Raw genomic sequence first — 19,055 nt, 5'->3', positions numbered from 1 at the left:
GAGCGCGCGCGGTGAGTTTGTGGCCTGTGCCCGACGTCGGGGGCCCCGGGGGCGCGGGGAGTGGCCCGAAAAAAAAAAAAAAAAGATTGCTGGGAGAAATATCAATGACCTCAGATATGCAGATGATACTACTCTAATGACAGAAAGTGAAGAATTAAAGAACTTGTGGATGAGGATGAAAGAGGAGAGTAAAAAAGCTGGCTTGAAAGTCAACATTCAAAAAACTAAGATCGCTGCATCTAGTCTCATCACTTCATGAAAAATAGATGGGGAAAAAAGTAGAAGCAGTGAAAGATTTTATTTTCTTGGGTTCCAAAATCACTGCAGACAGTGACTACAGCCATGTAATTAAAAGACACTTGCTCCTGGGAAGAAAAGCTATGACAAACCTAGACAGCATATTAAAAAGCAGAGACATCGCTTTGCCAACAAAAGTGAAAGTGAAGTCGCTCAGTCGTGTCCAACTCTTAGCGGCCCCATGGACTACAGCCCAACAGGCCCTCCATCCATGGGATTTTCCAGGCAAGAATACTGGAGTGGGGCGCCATTGCCTTCTCCGTTAACAATGGCAAGGCATATTATATTTACTTGGAGCTGGTATACTTGGTGACAGCCTTAGTGCCCTCGGACACGGCGTGCTTGGCCAGCTCCCCAGGTAGCAGCAAGCACATGGCGGTCTGGATCTCCCTGGATGTGATAGTCGAGCGCTTGCTGTAATGCGCCAGGCGCGATGCCTCGCCAGCGATGCGCTCGAAAATGTCGTTGATGAAGGAGTTCATGATTCCCACGGCCTTGGAAGAGATGCTGGTGTCTGGATGGACTTGCTTCAGCACCTTGTACACGTACACGGAGTAGCTCTCCTTGTGGCTGCGCTTGCGCTTCTCGCGTCCTTCTTCTGGGCTCAAAGGTAGAGTCAAAGCTATGGTTTTCCAGTAGTCATGTATGGATGTGAGAGTTGGGCCATAAAGAAGGCTGAGTGCTGAGGAACTGATGTTTTTGAATTGTGGTGCTAGAGAAGAATCTTGAGAGTCTCTTCGACTGCAAAGAGATCAAATCAATCAATCCTAAAGGAAATCAACCCTGAATATTTGTTGAAAGGACTGATGCTGAAGGTGAAGCTCCAATACTTTGGCAATGAACCAACTCATTGGAAGAGACCCTGGTGCTGGGAAAGACTGAAGGCAAAGGAGAAGGGGTGGGTTAGGAAGAGATGGTTAGATAGCACCACTGACTCAAAGGACATAAATCTGAGCCAACTTCGGGAGATAGTGGAGGACAGAGGAGCCTGGCATGCTACAGTCCATGGGGTCGCAAAGAGTTGAACATGACTTAATGCTTGAACAACAACGACAAAAAAATTATTTTGGAGTTGCTAAGATTTGAATCTCATGGTTGAGTTCTATAAACCCACATGATTGAAGGAATAAGATTAAAGCACACAGAAGCAGAGGGACAATTCCTGACATAAAAGAACGTCTTGAGGGATTAAAATAAACATGTATAGAAATCACCTGAGGCTCTGGAAACTTGATTAATTGTTTCGGGAAAATCAGGAAAATATACCAGCCTCGATAAAGCACTAAGCAAAAGCTTTATTATGCAGTACTTTCTTGGTATACTGAAAGTACACCATTAACAGTACTTCTTAACCACTGGCTGCTCAAAGTTACATAAATTATTGCCATGACAACTATTTCTTTAGCAATAAAATTATGAAAACCGCAATTTCCCCTACAGATAACAAAGCCTTATCATTTGCTATTCACAATGAGCTTAATGTTTACCCCTCAGCAGTCATCACAGACAAAGCATCTGTGTAGCAACACAGACCCTACCAACTTGGAAAGGAGGTGCTCTAAAAGAACTCAGGAAGAGGGCTATTTCAATTGCAGGAAGCTTTGTCCCCAGAGGCAAACACATAATAAATAATGGTTGGAGTTCCACACACATCCACAAAGACCTAAATTAGTCATAATTTGGTTAAAATGCACAATATTGAGGAGGGGGGAGAAAATAGTGTGTCTAGATTCACAATTAAAAAGCAGGAACAGTAGTAGAACTGAGGAGTGAAACTCAGTCTGAAAAAGAACTCTTGGACAGTGTCAAGAGCTTCAAGGCTGAACGCAGTTTTGTTACTTCACTTTGTTAATGAACTTCATCTCTAGCCCTCTCTGCTCCTTTCTCGCAGACTTTTATTTTTTCTTCAACCTTTGCAGGCTCCTCTGAGCTCAGGGTCTCTAACATGATGCTTATTCTGTCTTTGAAGCTCTCCCCATCCACCCAGCTTCCCCATGTCACCTGGCTACCACTTACTCATCCTCAGATCTCAGACTAGGGGGCCATTCAGATGAGATCTGGCCCTCCTTATAACACTGCATAGCATCCTGGGCTGAGAATCCATGCATTTCATCTCTATAATAATTATTAGGAATTAGCACAATTTCTTGTGCTTAGTATTTCTTTAACCTTGTCTTCCAACTACAGACAAGCTCCATGATATCAGGGACACTGTTCTTGTCACCTCTATGTTCACATTACATAGCACAGCCTGTGCTCAATAAGTATTTATTGTATTCATGTGTTTTTAAAGCGGCCTCCCTTTTCTTTATAAAAATGTAATATTCACGAGAGTTTTACACCATGATATGGTTTGAGGATATTGCTTAAGAAATGAAACAAAGGAAGAGAAAAGAGATCTTGCCTGAAAGGAAGGGAGGTTAGAATAAGCACAGAAGAATAAGCTTCAGGAAATAAAAAGTCAAAAGAAATGGGCTAACATATCTTTTGAATTCTCTCATTTCAAAGGGAAGAAGCAATTGGTAGAGAGAAACCACAGCACCATACAATGTCTAGACCTGACTAGAAGGAAGTATCATGCAGATAGCATAAGGCTGTCTGCATCAACAATGGGGAGGGGGTAGAATGAAGCCAAGACATATCTGGCAATTTCTTTGTTTAGTATGAACACAAATGTTTGTATTAATAGCTCAGGGAATGGCTTTGCAGGGAAGTATTCTTTTGACTTGACAAACATAGCTTAGTGTATCTTATTTTTTAACTCTTCTTCATTCATTTAAAAGTGTTTTTTTGTTTGTTTGTTTGTTTTTTTCTGAGCACCCATTATGTTACCAAGTCCTGAGTTAGGTCTGAGATACAAGATTAACAAGATGAGTGCTGTTGAAAAACTCACAATGAGCCAACTGGACAAATAATTATGAGACAGTGTGTCAAAGTCCTAGGCTGAAATTGATCCAAGTAAATAAATCATCATGTGGGCTTGGCCAGAAGGAAAGGGAAAAATGTGAATGGGGTCAAGAGAGCTTCAACTGGGCAGAGGAGGCTTGAAATTGAGACTGAGTGAAAGGAGTTTCTCTCCAACAGAGAAGGAAAGATGCTCCTAGAGAGAGAGGAATGTGTGCAAGATATGGGAAAATCCTTTGGCTTGTTTGAGAGAAGAGCAGCGATTCTCTGTGACTGGAATAAAGAATGCATATCCTGGGCATCAGTGAGCCTGGACAAGAGGGGCTAGATCTTAAAGAGCCTTGCAAGTCATGAGTTTAAAATTCCCTCAAGACTAATGACATTCAAAATTCTTCTAAACACAGGCATTCTTTGAGAAAATCTTATACCGAAGCCTATAAAGTAGATAAGACCATAGCTGCTGTGGGCTGCTGAGTGGCCACCTGACCCCTTGCCTCCAACCTCCACACACAGCCTAAGGTCCTTCCTTGAAGACCACAGACCATTGAACACTCTGCCTGTGGACACCACAGAGTTGTTAGGGCAGAAAAGGTGCTCAGTAAATAAACTAGCTAGAGTCATGTGATCAAATGAGACTTTCGTTTGTAGCTCTAATTTTTGCTTTTGAGTTTACTCTGACTGCAGTGGGGAACGAACAGGAGAAGGGAAGCTAACTCAGCATGGGACAGGCATTCATTGAGCAATCCAAGGGTGGAAGGAGGCTAAATGGTGGGACAGTCTTGTTTCAGGCTCACTATATTTTCCCACCCTCCCTGACAACCCCCTCTCTGTTGGGTCTAGAGCTGCAGGGGAAAATTATGTGATTGCTCCCACAAAAGAAGTTGTCTTGTGACCTTTTCAGCCTAAGTGCAGCTGATTCCAGGAAGAAGAGAGATTTGAAGATGGAGCAAGAAGAGATCTTCCCAAAGTGGAAGGAAGACTAAGATGAGAACAGACCAGACCAAAGGTTCATGGGTCTGAAGCTTATACAGTTTGAGAGATCTTCTAAGAAAATGAAGTTATGAATACAAACTTAAATTTAGAAACATAAATCACAAGTTACAAATTTTAAAGATATTTAAAAAGAGAAAACATCACAAATCCATAATTACATTTTTATGGATGAACTGCCCCACACACCCATGATAATGCTTTTGTTTGTACTTTCCAGCTGCACACTCTTCTATTATTTCTTCATATGATAACCACATATTTTCTATAGAAAAGGTACATAATTCACTATTTCTTCTAGCATGGTCAGTTGCATTTTGATATATTATCATCTTTGATTATTACTTAAAGTTTGGAAAATTTTCTTTCAGCTTACTCCTTTTTGGTAATATGTAAATTTTAATAGTCAAATTCAGGAAACTTCTATCAAGTCAATTTTATTTATGAGGTGGAAGACTTCAGGTTATTTCAAGTTTCCTTTTCCTGTGACAAATCTTACTCTTTCAATTGATGACCTGCAGCGACGTTTGTCACTGTCTTCATTGTAGTGTTGCACTGTGTGTTTATAATATGATCACTGAAGCCACTTTCATGTCAAAACAACAAGAAGTTTAAATTGTTTTCCAATGTGTCCATGTGAATCACTCCTCTTCATTAATTAGATTATTAAGCAATCCAAAGGCAAATTCGATATCTTTTTGTATCAAGTCCTGTCTCATACAGAGAAAATGTTTGGCTGGCGAAAGAATTTAAAATCATTCATAGGATTTCAGTAAGAAGAGTAGCATATGCTAGCCAACCAGTCGAATATGGCAAAGACAACAATCAAGTGTGGCTTCCCTGGTGGCTCAGTGGTAAAGAACCCACCTGCAATACCGGTGATGTGGGTTCAATCCCTGGGTTGAGATCCCCTAAAGAGATGGAAATGGCAACCCAATCCAGTATTCTTGCCTAGAGAATCTCTTAGACAAAGGAGCCTGGCAAGCTATAGTCCACGGGGTTGCAAAGAGTCAGGACATGACTGAGAGCCTAAACAATGACAATAAAGTAGTAATGTCTGGCATCTGTTTTACTTACCTAACACTTCATTTTTACACTCTTCCCATTATTTAATTCTAAAAAATGATTTGGGATAATTAAGTCACATTTCCTTTTCATTTTGACATTTTTCAATGTGCTTATTAGGGCTTCCCTGGTGGCTCAGATGGTTAAGCGTCTGCTTACAATGCGGGAGACCCAGGTTCAATCCCTGGGTTGGGAAGATCCCCTGAAGAAGGAAATGGCAACCCACTCCAGTACTCTTGCCTGGAAAATCCCATGGACAGAGAAGCCTGGTAGGCTACAGTCCACAGGGTCACAAAGAGTCAGACATGACTGAGCAACTTCACTTTCTAATGTGCTTGTATAAAACTGAATCAAACGTAGTAATCTGTTCAATAAGTCTTATGACTTCAATAATTATCATTATTTCAAGAACATCACTTTTCATTGTAACCTCTGAAAGGCAAATCCCATTCACTTGAAAATTTAATTGGCATAAGTACTCAATTAAATAATAACACTAAATATTGTCAATAAATCTGTTCTCTCTCCCTTTGGTTCTTCAAGGTGTTCATTTAGTGCATTTGTATTTGATTGATGTGTAATTCAAGAACCTTCTTGTCTGTGGAGTCCTCCTGACTTTCAGGAAGTTCTAATTTACTGAAAACATTTTACAAATTATATAATAATACAATATATACAATGTCTTATCTTGGACTCAGTAGTTGGAATCTTTTAACAGTTGGAACATTGGGTTTTTTGCTGTTGCTCATAATATCTACTTGAAAAATATTTCTAATGTCTATTGTACATTCTGTTTAATTCTCTGTAAATGTTACTGCCATCATGATTTTAGGGGAGAAAAACAGCTTTCTTTCATTAAATTGTACTATCAGGACAAATATGGTACATATCAAAGTCAGTGAATTTTCCCAATAAAGTTGTTGAAAGCCCCTCATGCTCTTGTGATTATACAAGCTTTAGTTTCAGTTGCAATAAGAGGTTTTGGTGTGCCAAATTCTGTCTTTTTGTGTCAAACTGTCTTTTGTCAAAATTGCCCATTACATTTTTTGGTTTCTACTAGAATACTCTTGGAGAAGGCAATGGCACCCCACTCCAGTGCTCTTGCCTGGAAAATCCCATGGACGGAGGACCCTGGTAGGCTGCTGTCCACGGGGTCGCTGAGGGTTGGACATGACTGAACGACTTCACTTTCACTTTTCACTTTCATGCATTGGAGAAGGAAATGGCAACCCACTCCAGTGTTCTTGCCTGGAGAATCCCAGGGACGGGGGAGCCTGGTGGGCTGCCGTCTATGGGGTCGCACAGAGTTGGACACGACTGAAGCTACTTAGCAGCAGCAGAATACTCTATTCCCATAGTACCTGAATTTGTGTGTAATTAATAATTCTGGGTAATGATGTATTTAGCTTATCTGAAATTAAGACATATAAAATTCATATTTATAGTCTTCTACCACTGTAGGGACCTATATAGTTGTATAATAATATTTCTCTAAATTAAATACACTGACACAACAAATATGTGTAGGAACTTTGTCCCTGGACCACTTGTTTCTTGATGTTTTGCTATGCTGGTGGTAATTTGGCATCTCAATTCTTCTGGGACACCCAGACTACTTCAGGACATGTGTACGCAAGCTTAGTCACTCAGTCGTGTCTGACTCTTTGTGACCCTATGAACCATAGCCCGCCAGGCTCCTCTGTCCATGGGATTCTCCAGGCAAGAATACTAGAGTGGGTTACCATGCCCTTCTCCAGGGGATCTTCTTGATCCAGGGATTGAACCTGGGTCTCTTAAGTATCCTTCATTGGCAGGCAGGTTCTTTATGACTAGAGCTACCTGGGAAGGCTCAAATACACTAAGATGTGAGCTAATGTGTTGGGTTTTTACAAAAAAAAAAAAATGTGATTTCACACACAAAAGCACCAATATTTAAAGTACTGTTATAGATTTATGCTCCACAAATATAGAAATTCTGACAAATAATGGATTTTTTTATAACTTGCATTTTACAAAGAAAATTCATGTTATATTTATGATTGTATATAATGCATCAACAAGTGTATTTCCTTATGGAAAATGTTCTGGTTATGCATCAGTAGGAACTGCTTCAACACTAACATCTGATAACTGGAAGAATTTTCCATAAAACAGCTCCTGGCTCCAAACTTTTCAAAACTCATCCTTTCTCCACTGCCTACATATTTCCAGTGCCTTGTTATTGTTGTTTAGCTGCTCAGTCATGTTCAACTGTCTGCAACCCCATGGACTGTACTCCGCCAGGCTCCTCTATCCATGGGATTCTTCAGGCAAGAATACTGGAGTGGGTTGCCATTTCCCTCTTCATTCTAGTGCCTTAGGATATATTTATATCACAGTGGTCCTGCACCATTGTTTCGTGGTGCTGAATGAGTCCTGGGAGGATTTCTAGAAGCCAGTCCTATACTACACCTACCACTGGCAATAACATAATCACACACTGAAGGCATTGAGCATGATCTAAACAAACTAAGCATTTCTGCAACTTACCTTCCATGCAGTGTGACTTCCAGCATGCTAGTAAATACCAAAGCCACCCAACAAGAGAGAATCAGAGTGAAGACAATAATCCTCACTGATCATTGTCAAAATAAACGATCGTACAAATACACTGCAGAGTCCTTCTGAAGAACCGTCCCTGTAAATGAGGCACTTTGAAGCCGGATTTAATGAGCTTTCTAGTAAATCCCTGATCGCTCAGTTGGTAAAGAATTGGCCTGCAGTGCAGGAGACCCCGGTTTGATCCCTGGATCAGGAAGATCTGCTGGAGAAAGGATAGGGTACCCACTCCAGTATTCTTGGGCTTCCCTTGTGGCTCAGGTGGTAAAGAATCTGCCTGCAATACAGGAGACCGGGGTTCCATCCCTGGTTTGGGAAGATCCCCTGGAGAAGGGAAAGGCTACTCATTCCAGTATTCTGGTCTGGAGAATTCCATGGACTGTATAGCCCATGGGGTCGCAAAGAGTTGGACATGACTGAGAGACTTTCACTTTCCCTTTCTTTCTAGTAGATCTACCTCCTGGCAGAGGAATGCAAGGAGCACCTCCAGGGAGGACTAAGAAATGCTCCTGACAAGGCTGAATTCTTGGCATCAAAACATTCCCTTGCCAAAATGAGACATGGAAGCCACACAGTCACTAAGGACCTCAAAAACTTGAACAGCTGCATTCGAACAGAAAACTAGAGGGAACACTTTGAAGTTAAGGTATTTTATTGCTATTAGTCTTGTCATTTCTACTGCCACTGTTGTTTTCTAATAAACTGGAAACTCCCTAATTCCCAGTAATGACCAGCTTCTCACCAGCCTAAGTAATAGGACAGGGGCTCAGAATAGACTTGATCTGACAATAAAAAAACATAACACAACTTACATGTCCATGTTGATATTATGGTTACAAATCCACGCCCATTATTATCTCAATATTTCACATGAGATACTTGTTATTTCTAACACCATCTCAATAAACAGAGAGGTTAATAACAAACGTATATCATTATAAATACAAGTATGACACTAGCTGAGAAAAGTATTAAGACATTATTTTCACTGATTATAATTTCAAAGAACAGTCCATGACACCCTAAAGAGATTTATTCATATTCTTATTTTCAGAAACAGTTTAAAAAGTGACTGCCTTTCAATTCTGTAGTTTTATTTTCTTAATTGTTTAGGACAAAAATTAAAGTAAAAATATTTCACTGCAAAAGAACAGTGTTCTGCCTTGCACCTGGGTTTTTCCATGACCCCCTTCTGCATAGTAATCAGAGACCCTAATCTGCTCTTGCAGCTCCATGAAAACTTCTGGATAAAATCACTATGTTTGCGAAGCTCCCCTGGTTTCTGACCAGCCTTAAAAAACAGTGAGGGTTGCAATCATGACTTCTGCAAAGAATACTGTACACTACTGTTACATAAACTGATACCTGACAGATAATCAGTTCCCAGAAAATGATCTCACTGCATGGAGTTCCTAGTACTGAATAAAATAGAGATTATATGTTTGGTAGCCAATCTGAAATGTGAAATATGTTGAGCTATTCCAGTGGGTGACATACAAAAGCATTTCAACCTGTGACTAGTACTATGCTGTGAATGTGTATCATTGGGTGAGAATTCAAAGAAGGAAAAAGGGGGTGGCATTCCACTCCAACTTCCTGGGGGAAGGAAAAACAAATTACAAGTGACAGAGTCAAAATAAACTGCATAGGACAGGATGTCAGAGATGCTTATTTTGAAACATAAGCCCCAGTTCTATTCTGCCACAGGGTAAAAATATGTTGATTTTTTCATTCAAATTAAAAGGAAAAACTATGAGTGCTTTAGTAAAATTTAAAGAAGGATAACACTGCAATCTCTTCATTTCCCAGGGAGACCTCCCACTAGCACCTCCAAGAAGTTTATGTCCTTGCAAATGTTTTGGCCACTCTGAACCTGTAATATTATGTGCAGAAACTCATGTCTGGAATTAACTGCGGATCCTCAGCAACTGAGGTAGATGGCATGTGACTGACCACTCTGTGCTCGCTCTCACCTCGTATCACAGATGCCTCAGGCTGGTGCCTGAAAATATATGGCTCAACTGGAACATTTTTTTCAAAACTTAGCATTACTCACTTCCATGTTTGGCTCACTGATTTCAGGTCAAGCCCAAGGAAGTAGGAATATCCGTGGATGGAGCTGTGCTAATGCTATGCCATGGCTCCAAACACACCATTTCTCACTAGGCACAGCAGTTAAGATAGGCTTACCCTGAGGCCACACCAGAGCTCACACCTGAACTCTTGTTGCTTTGTGACTTTGTGCAAGTGTTTGTTCCTCTGGATCTCAATTTCTTCAGTATCACAAGGAGATCCAAGCAGTCCATCCTAGAGGAAATCAGTCCCGAATATTCATTGGAAGGACCGATGCTGAAGCTGAAACTCCAATCCTTTGGCCACCTGATGCAAAGAACTGACTCATTGGAAAAGACCCTGATGCTGGGAAAGATTGAAGGAGGGAGGAGAAGGGGACGACAGAGGATGAGATGGTTGGATGGCATCACCGACTCGATGGACATGAGTTTGGCTAGGCTCCGGAAGTTGGTGAAGGACAGGGAAGCCTGGCGTGCTGCTGTTCATGGGGTTGCAAAGAGCCGGACACAACTGAGCAACTGAACTGAACTGAACAGAGATGATGCTAGTGCTTACCTCTTATACTAGACAAAATAATATATGTAAAGTACCTGGCTTAAGATCAATGCTCATACACTGGGGCCAGTATTATTTTGCAACCCCAGATAGCTTTTCAGCTTTGATTCATCCATTCACCATTCTAAATAGTTGTTACAACTTATTCATGAAATATGCATGGGGCACCAGTTCTGAGCCCAGTTGCTGTCCTGGGCACTGAAGACACAGCCATGGGCAAGACACAGCCGTGCTTTCTGTCCTGCTGCAGAGTCAACTCAGGGCAACTTGTCTGAGAAAGACAAGTTCTTGAAAGGGTGTGCGTTCTTCTCCTTGCCACAGCGGAATCCTCACAGAGACTGAAAAGGCAATCATCAGAAACAAAGCATCCCCTTGAAATTTTTTAGAACCAAATGGAGCAAACAGCTTTATGGATTTTTTAATACTAAAGGCCATAATTCAAATAAATAAATAAATTCAATTTTTAAGGTCTTGAGACATTTCTTCAGGAGTCCACATTATAAGGTACAATCTCTGCCTCCACATACTCCTCTCCCTCACATTTCAGAAGTCCCGCTAACATGCATATATACATTGATGCCTATAAACACCTAATTCTTTAAAACAACTCCAAATTCTGAGCCAATGCTCCTTATTGTTGCTCACTTTCCCATGAGGCTTACCCACAGATGGAGAATTAACTCCTTATGCAGACCTGAACATGGCAGGCAGCACGAACAAATGAGATTTCTCACCACGAATTGATAACTAATCATTATATTACTTATATGTGTACATCAGTCCCTCGTTCAACAGATGTTATTGAGTTCCTACAGTGTACCAGGTTATGCCGCAGATGTTAAAGGCAGAAGAGTGAATCTGTGTATGGGTCATGCTCAGTTCAGTTCAATTCAGTCGCTCAGTCGTGTCCGACTCTTTGCGACCCCATGAACCGCAGCACACCAGGCCTCCCTGTCCATCACCAACTCCCAGAGTTCACGCAAACCCATGTCTATTGAGTCAGTGATGCCATCCAACCATCTCATCCTCTGTCATCCCCTTCTCCTCCTGCCCTCAATCTTTCCCAGCATCAGGGTCTTTTCAAATGAGTCAGCTCTTTGCATCAGGTGGCCAAAGTATGGAGTTTCAGCTTCAACATCAGTCCTTCCAATGAACACCCAGGACTGATCTCCGTTAGGATGGACTGGTTGGATCTCCTTGCAGTCTAAGGGACTCTCAAGAATCTTCTCCAACACCACAGTTCAAAAGCATCAATTCTTCGGCACTCAGCTTTCTTTATAGTCCAACTCTCATACCCATACATGACTACTGGAAAAATCATAGCCTTGACTAGACGGACTTTTGTTGACAAGGTAATGTTTCTTCTTTTTAATATGCTGTCTAGGTTGGTCATAACTTTCCTTCCAAGGAGTAAGCATCTTTTAATTTCATGGCTGCAATCACCATCTGCAGTGATTTTGGAGCCCAAAAAAATAAAGTCTGACACTGTTTCCCATCTATTTCCCATGAAGTGATGGGACCAGATGCCATGATCTTAGTTTTCTGAATGTTGAGCTTTAAGCCAACTTTTTCACTCTCTTCTTTCACTTTCATCAAGAGGCTCTTTAGTCTTCACTTTCTGCCATAAGGGTGGTGTCATCTGCATATCTGAGATTATTGATATTTCTCCCAGAAACCTGGATTCCAGCTTGTGTTTCTTCCAGCCCAGCATTTCTCATGATGTACTCTGCGTATAAGTTAAATAAGCAGGGTGACAATATACAGCCTTGATGTACTCCTTTTCCTATTTGGAACCAGTCTGTTGTTCCATGTCCAGTTCTAACTGTTGCTTCCTGACCTGCATACAGGTTTCTCAAGAGGCAGGTCAGGTGGTCTGGTATTCCCATTTCTTTTAGAATTTTCCATAGTTTATTGTGATCCACACAGTCAAAGGCTTTGGCATAGTCAATAAAGCAGAAATAGATGTTTTTCTGGAATTCTCTTGCTTTTTCGATGATCCAGCAGATGTTGGCAATTTGATCTCTGGTTCCTCTGCCTTTTCTCAGTTATACTCAGTTGTATCCAACTCTTTGTGACCCCATGGACTGTAGTTTGCCAGGGTCCTCTGTCCATGGGATTTCCCAGGCAAGAATACTAGAATGGGTTGCCATTTCGTTCTCCAGGGATCTTCCCCATCCAGGGATTGAACTCTCAAGTCTTGAGTCTCCTGCTTTGGCAAGTGGATTCTTTACCACTAGCACCACCTGGGAAAAGTGAATTAAGCAGATAAATGTTAAGTCTTTTAGGAGCCTACATTGTGAGCTTCAGGAATAGCAGTTTCTCCATTCTTCAAGGCATTGGCTATAGGACTCAGACAATGGTGTAAACAAATCTACACTGGAACATGGACTGTCATATTGTATCCATTCTAAGATGCACATTTCTTTCACCTGTTAACATCTCTGAAGCCAAAGAACATCCTACAGTGGGCAGACTCTTATAGTTACTGCCATTAGTGGCATAGTCTGTGGGGGCAGGGGGAATCAAAGTTTGATTATTCTGATAAGATCAAGAAAGCACCAGTACACTAACAATAACTAATAATAATAGCAGGCAAACCTCAACTCTTACTGACTAAACATAATAAAAGATCATTTCTCTCTCAGTCTGATGCTAATGTTCCATTTTGGAGCACTCTCCTCCAAGCACTAATTTAGAAACCAGATTCACAGTGAAAACTCTCCAATCCAGGACTCTGTGTTTCCCTGCGGGTCTTTTCCATCTGGCCAGGCAGAAGGGAAAGAGTATGGAAGATCACGTGAGGGAGATACGTGCCAGGCAGGAAGCAGCCTGGGTCACATCTGCCAACACTCACTGGAAAGCGCCCAGCCACTGGACACACCCACCTACCCTCTCACTCAGCAGGCGGGGCCTTGAGAGAAGGAACAGCAACTGCACCTGGGAACGAGAATCAGGCTCAGCCAAGAGAAACTGTGGATCCTGGACTTTGCTGACGCCAGGGCACAAGCACGAGAAATAGGATGCTCATCACATATCCCTTGCTTAGTACATTGGGTTTTTAAAAGCTATTTCATGTTTTCACTCTCGCTTACTCCACAAAGTAACTTTGGGGGATAGGTATCTTTAGACAAATGAGGGATGAAGACAAAAGAGTTACTTATTGGCCTGATTCTATATGATATTACTAGAGTGACCATATCATTTATCTTTTAAACCAGAAGGAGAAGGAAACAGGGCAGTCTTACTAACTGCACTGGAGAGCAGGCATAAATTGGGATAACCTTGGGTAAACTGGGATGTATTGTCCTCTACCCATGGTGGGCAGCGTATGGATCAAATCACAGAGCTCCAGACCCTGAGTCTGATGTTCTTTTCTCTACACTCTAGCTGGCCTTTCAGTCTAACTGAATCTAAGAAACACTTATGGCAAACAGTACTTAGTTCATTCTAGAGAACTATGTTAAAACTGAGCTTTTAATGGTTTCAAATAATATATTTGCAAAATGTAAACCAACCCCAAAAGATGTGCCATAAAAGTCATAGGTGTTTAATCCATACAAATGAAACAAACAAGGCTTTCAGTTCAGTTCAGTTCAGTCGCTCAGTCATGTCCAACTCTTTGTGACCCCATGAATTGCAGCACACCAGGCCTCTCTGTCCATCACCAACTCCCAGAGTTCACCCAGACTCACATCCATCGAGTCAATGATGCCATCCAGCCATCTCATCCTCTGTCGTCCCCTTCTCCTCCTGCCCCCAATCCCTCCCAGCATCAGGATCTTTTCCAATGAGTCAACTCTTCGCATGAAGTGGACAAAGTATTGGAGTTTCAGCTTTAGCATCATTCCTTCCAAAGAAATCCCAGGGCTGATCTCCTTCAGAATGGACTGGTTGGATCTCCTTGCAGTCCAACGGACTCTCAAGAGTCTTCTCCAACACCACAGTTCAAAAGCATCAATTCTTTGGCGCTCAGCCTTCTTTACAGTCCAACTCTCACATCCATACATGACCACAGGAAAAACCATAGCCTTGACTAGACGGACCTTTGTTGGCAAAGTGATGTCTCTGCTTTTGAATATGCTATCTAGGTTGGTCATAACTTTCCTTCCAAGGAGTAAGCGTCTTTTAATTTCATGGCTGCAGTCACCATCTGCAGTGATTTTGGAGCCCAGAAAAATAAAGTCTGACACTGTTTCCCCATCTATTTGCCATGAAGTGATGGGACCGAATGCCATGATCTTCATTTTCTGAATGTTGAGCTTTAAGCCAACTTTTTCACTCTCCACTTTCACTTTCATCAAGAGGCTTTTTAGTTCCTCTTCACTTTCTGCCATAAGGGTGGTGTCATCTGCATATCTGAGGTTATTGATATTTCTCCCAGCAATCTTGATTCCAGCTTGTGTTTCTTCCAGTCCAGCATTTCTCATGATGTACTCTGCATATAAGTTAAATAAACATGGTGACAATATACAGCCTTTTCCTATTTGGAACCAGTCTGTTGTTCCATTTCCAGCTCTCTGTAGGTAATTTGGTTTTATCTTGAAAATCCAGGGGCATGTGGGCTTCCCTGGTGGGTCAGATGGTAAAGAATCTGCCTGCAATGCTGGAGACCTGGGTTTGATCCCTGGGTTGGGAAGATCCCCTGGAGGAGGGCATGGAAACCCACTCCAATATTCTTGCCTGGAGAGAGGAGCCTGGTGGGCTGCAGCCTATGGGGTTGCAAAGGTTCAGACAAGACTGAGTGACTAAGCACACAGGACAGGGGCATGTAGATTTAATGGGTTCCATTTTACACATGATGGAAGAAATTGGACACAACAGTTCATGCTGTGGCCAGTGGTTCATATGAAGAGGAATCTGACACCAAGTGTATGTGTGTGTGCTGGAGAGATTTCCCAGCACTTGGACTTGTGAACAGAGTGATCATTTAACTTATCATCCAAATCACAACACTTTTAAGAGTGAAGGGGTTCCAATATTAATGTCAGGGGAACAGATATAAATTTGGACTGCCTAGGGCAAACTGGAATATACAGTCATCCCTTACAAGGGGAGGGGGCCATTACGTTCTCAGGGATTTTCACTCTCACCTGGCCTGGACAGGCTCTAAGTGGGGGAGCCTGTTACCATTCATTGCTACTTCACTGGTCTACCTTTTAAGAAGTGGGGCAAGAGAATGTTTCCAAAGTGGTGTTTTCATTCACAAGTCTGGTGCCCAGGCTGAGATGACTTAAAGTCTGAGATGACTTCAGGACTTCCCTGGTGGTGCAGCAGATCGGAATCTGCCTGCCAATGCAGAAGACACAGGTTTGATCCTTGGTCCAAGAAGATCACATATGCCATGGAACAACTAAGCCCATGCCCTGCAACTACTAAGCCTGTGCTCTAGAGCCCAGGAGCTGCAACCACTGGAGCTCGCATCCCTAGAGCCTGAGCTCCACAACAAGAGAAGCCATCACCACGAGACGCCCTCACACCGTAAGAGTAGCCCCTGCTCACCGCAGCTAGAGAAAGCCCACGTGCAGCAGCGAAGACCCAAATGCAGCCACAAATAAATAAATAAGAAGAAAATACACAATTTTTTAAAAGGACTGCTTCAACTAGGACTGCTGAACAAAGCATATACAAGCTGTTCTCCATATGGTTTGAGCTTCTCTTAGCATGGAGACTGGGTTCTGGGTGGAATTTCTTAGAAAGAGAGAGTTATAAGCCCAGGAATAAACTACATCGTCTCTTCTGCCCTAGCCTCAGATATCATCACCTGACCTGAAACTGTTGTGATAAATGCACCCAAATTCACACGGAAAGGACCCATTTTTAAAACTGCAATATATTGGGTTGGCCAAAAAGTTCATTTGGTTCTTTCTGCTGCTGTTCAGTCGCTCAGTTGTGTCTGACTCTTTGCAACCCCATGAAGGACAGCACACCAGGCTTCCCTGTCTTTCACTATCTCCTGGAGTTTGCTCAAACTCACGTCCATTGAGTCTGTGATGCCACCCAGCCAGCTCATCCTCTATTGCCTCCTTCTCCTCCTGCCCTTAATCTTTCCCAGCATCAGGGTCTTTTCCAATAACAATGTGCTTTCTGTAACATTGCAGTAAATCCTGAAAAAACTTTTTGGCCAACCCAATATGATGTCTCAAGCATGTCCCTTTTTCTTTCATTATTATCAGACTTGCATTTGGGGCTAGCCAGCAAAACCACCACAGTAACAGCCACAAATTAAGCTTCATTTTTAAGTATTAAGCAAGCAAAGAGAAGACTTGTGTAGTAGAAAAAATATTGTTGCCAAAACTTCGAAGATGGTAAATAGGGCTGAGTATACATGGAGTTGAGAAAATATTGAATCCAAATCCCAGCTCCGGACAACAATGGGACAGAACCCATGCAAGACCTTCCGTGGGCCACTGTCAGACAAAGGTTTTACCCTCTTTCTACTCCACAAGCAGCGTAGACTCAGTCACAGCCCACTGAGACATCATTCCATAACCAAGTGGATGGGTATCACCACTGCTTCTTAATTAATCCCTATCTTCAGTCTGACAGCCAGCATGCATTTGCCTCTGTTCCTCTCAGACTAGTTTTTGAGTAAAAATAACATTCTATGACTACAAATAGTTAAGTAGGAACAGGAGCTTGAAATGAGGGGACCATTACTACAGGTTTCATTCTAGGTGTCTAAGACCCTGGAACTTGATAATCCTTTGGTTATTCCTTGTTAGTATGGGTGGTGGTGATGGTAGTATTAGACCAGGGTTTTAATGGTGATAGGGCTTCCCAGGTGGCAGTAGTGGTAAAGAACACAGCTGCCAATGCAGGAGAGTGGGCTTTGACCCCTGGGTCAGGATGATCCCTTGAAGAAGGGCATGGCAACCTACTCCAGTATTCTTGCCTGGAGAATTCCATGGACAGAGTTGCCTGGCAGGCTACAGTTCACGGGGTCTCACAAAGTCGGACACAACTGAGCATGCATGCTCCTTAATGGTGATAGAAATAATTGGGTTAATCCTCTTTTTCATTCTGGTCATAGAAAAGTATTCCAAAAAACCAAGAATGACACTTTTCCTCTCCTCTAGCTTGATTTTCTATCCCATCTAACAAGTAAAACAATCCTGTTCTCCTTGGTCCCAATACGTGGGAAACTGATAGAAAAATTCAAATGACTGTGTATGTTCAAGATTCAAAGTTTGTGTTTTCTATGAATTCCAGCTCTGCCCTTTTCTACCTGTATTACCTTGTGCAACTAATCTCAACCAGTTTTCCTATCTGAAAAAATGATGAGAAAAATAATATCTATTTTAAATGGTTGTGGTGAAGTTAAAGGAAACTCTGCATGTAAAGTGCTTAGCATATTATAAATATGCAGTAAATCAGTAAATGTTAACTGTTCTTAGCTATTATGTTTCTAGTCCCAGCTGGAGTTGATGATTTTAACTTTTTCCTCCTCCATTCTGCATAATCGCAGTTTTGAAGCTTCATTTTCTCCAAAACGTTACCATTTCCATGCTCACCCTCGGTTGATTGCTTCTATACAGAGAAAATCTTCCTCCAAGGGGAACCCAGACATTCTCAAAGCCCCTGATTGCCCAAGGGTTTAGAGTCCTGGGTGCTAGTATGCAAACTCCTGACATGTCCCTTTTCCTCTGCCCCACCTTCCTCCATACGCATGTACATTACACAGAGCATGGCAGATGCAGAAGTTGGCCTGGTCTTCATCACGAGTGGCCATTCTTTGGCCAAGCTTCCCCTTGAAATGGGCCAGTTTATGCAAGGGATGCTTTATCAGTGATTCAAACCACTGGGAATCTGGGAACCAGACCAGAACTTATTCTGTTAACAGTTTCCTATGCAAACCACAACATGTCAGTGTCCACACTTTTACCAGGGACAATGGACAGGATCTGTTCCAGCTCTAATTTCTCATCATTATGATGTTTTAATACTTCTGTGCTGTGGCCAGCGGTGTTTTGGAGCCCACTTAGCCTGGCTTACAAGAGCTGATTAGTAACTTTTTAAGAATCTTGTGAGCAGTTGTTATACATAGCCATTATTTAAAATTACATTATGCAAACTTACATATTAAAGGAATAATATTAAAAATAAAGACAATAAACACTTAAAATGCATCACATCCTTATTATTATACTACATTTTTTCTGTTATCTCTGCCTTTGATGTTGTTTACACCTACTCTATCTGTGTGGTAGGAAGAATTTATGACTATACACCACTGCGTATCTCCTCCCCACTCTGCGATAAGTGGTGCCATGTTTGTAGCTTTAAATTGATCATGGTGGCCACCAATCAGAGATTGATTTATTTTTTTGTTGATTGTCTTGACATGAGAAGTAATGAAGAAAATGTTAACAATGCAGATTAAACCTGTAAATTTCTGTAGCCATTACAGTGTGAGTAGCACAAAAAATTGAGGGCTACTGCCCCAGTATTTGAAGCAAAAAAATTGCTCATGTCACTCACACACTGATGAAGTTCTGATAAACATCTTCATTGTTTTGCTTTCAATTTAGTCTTACTTATTAATATAAATAATATCAACTAACATTTATATCAGA

General features: G+C 41.7%; 1 protein-coding gene across 1 annotated transcript; it reads right to left on the bottom strand.

The window, feature by feature from the left end:
• Positions 1-574: 574 nt before the first annotated feature.
• LOC133254371 (histone H2B-like) lies at positions 575-18,198 on the bottom strand. Its single transcript, XM_061428647.1, has 2 exons — positions 18,135-18,198; positions 575-895 (listed from the first exon to the last, which is right to left on the bottom strand). The coding sequence occupies exons 1-2, from the start codon at positions 18,196-18,198 to the stop codon at positions 585-587; spliced, it is 375 nt and encodes a 124-aa protein (XP_061284631.1). The 3' UTR covers positions 575-584.
• Positions 18,199-19,055: the final 857 nt, after the last annotated feature.

Source organism: Bos javanicus, chromosome 9 (genome assembly GCF_032452875.1).
Source record: "Bos javanicus breed banteng chromosome 9, ARS-OSU_banteng_1.0, whole genome shotgun sequence".
NCBI lineage: Eukaryota > Metazoa > Chordata > Mammalia > Artiodactyla > Bovidae > Bos > Bos javanicus.
This window is presented reverse-complemented; position numbering and strand designations above follow the sequence as displayed.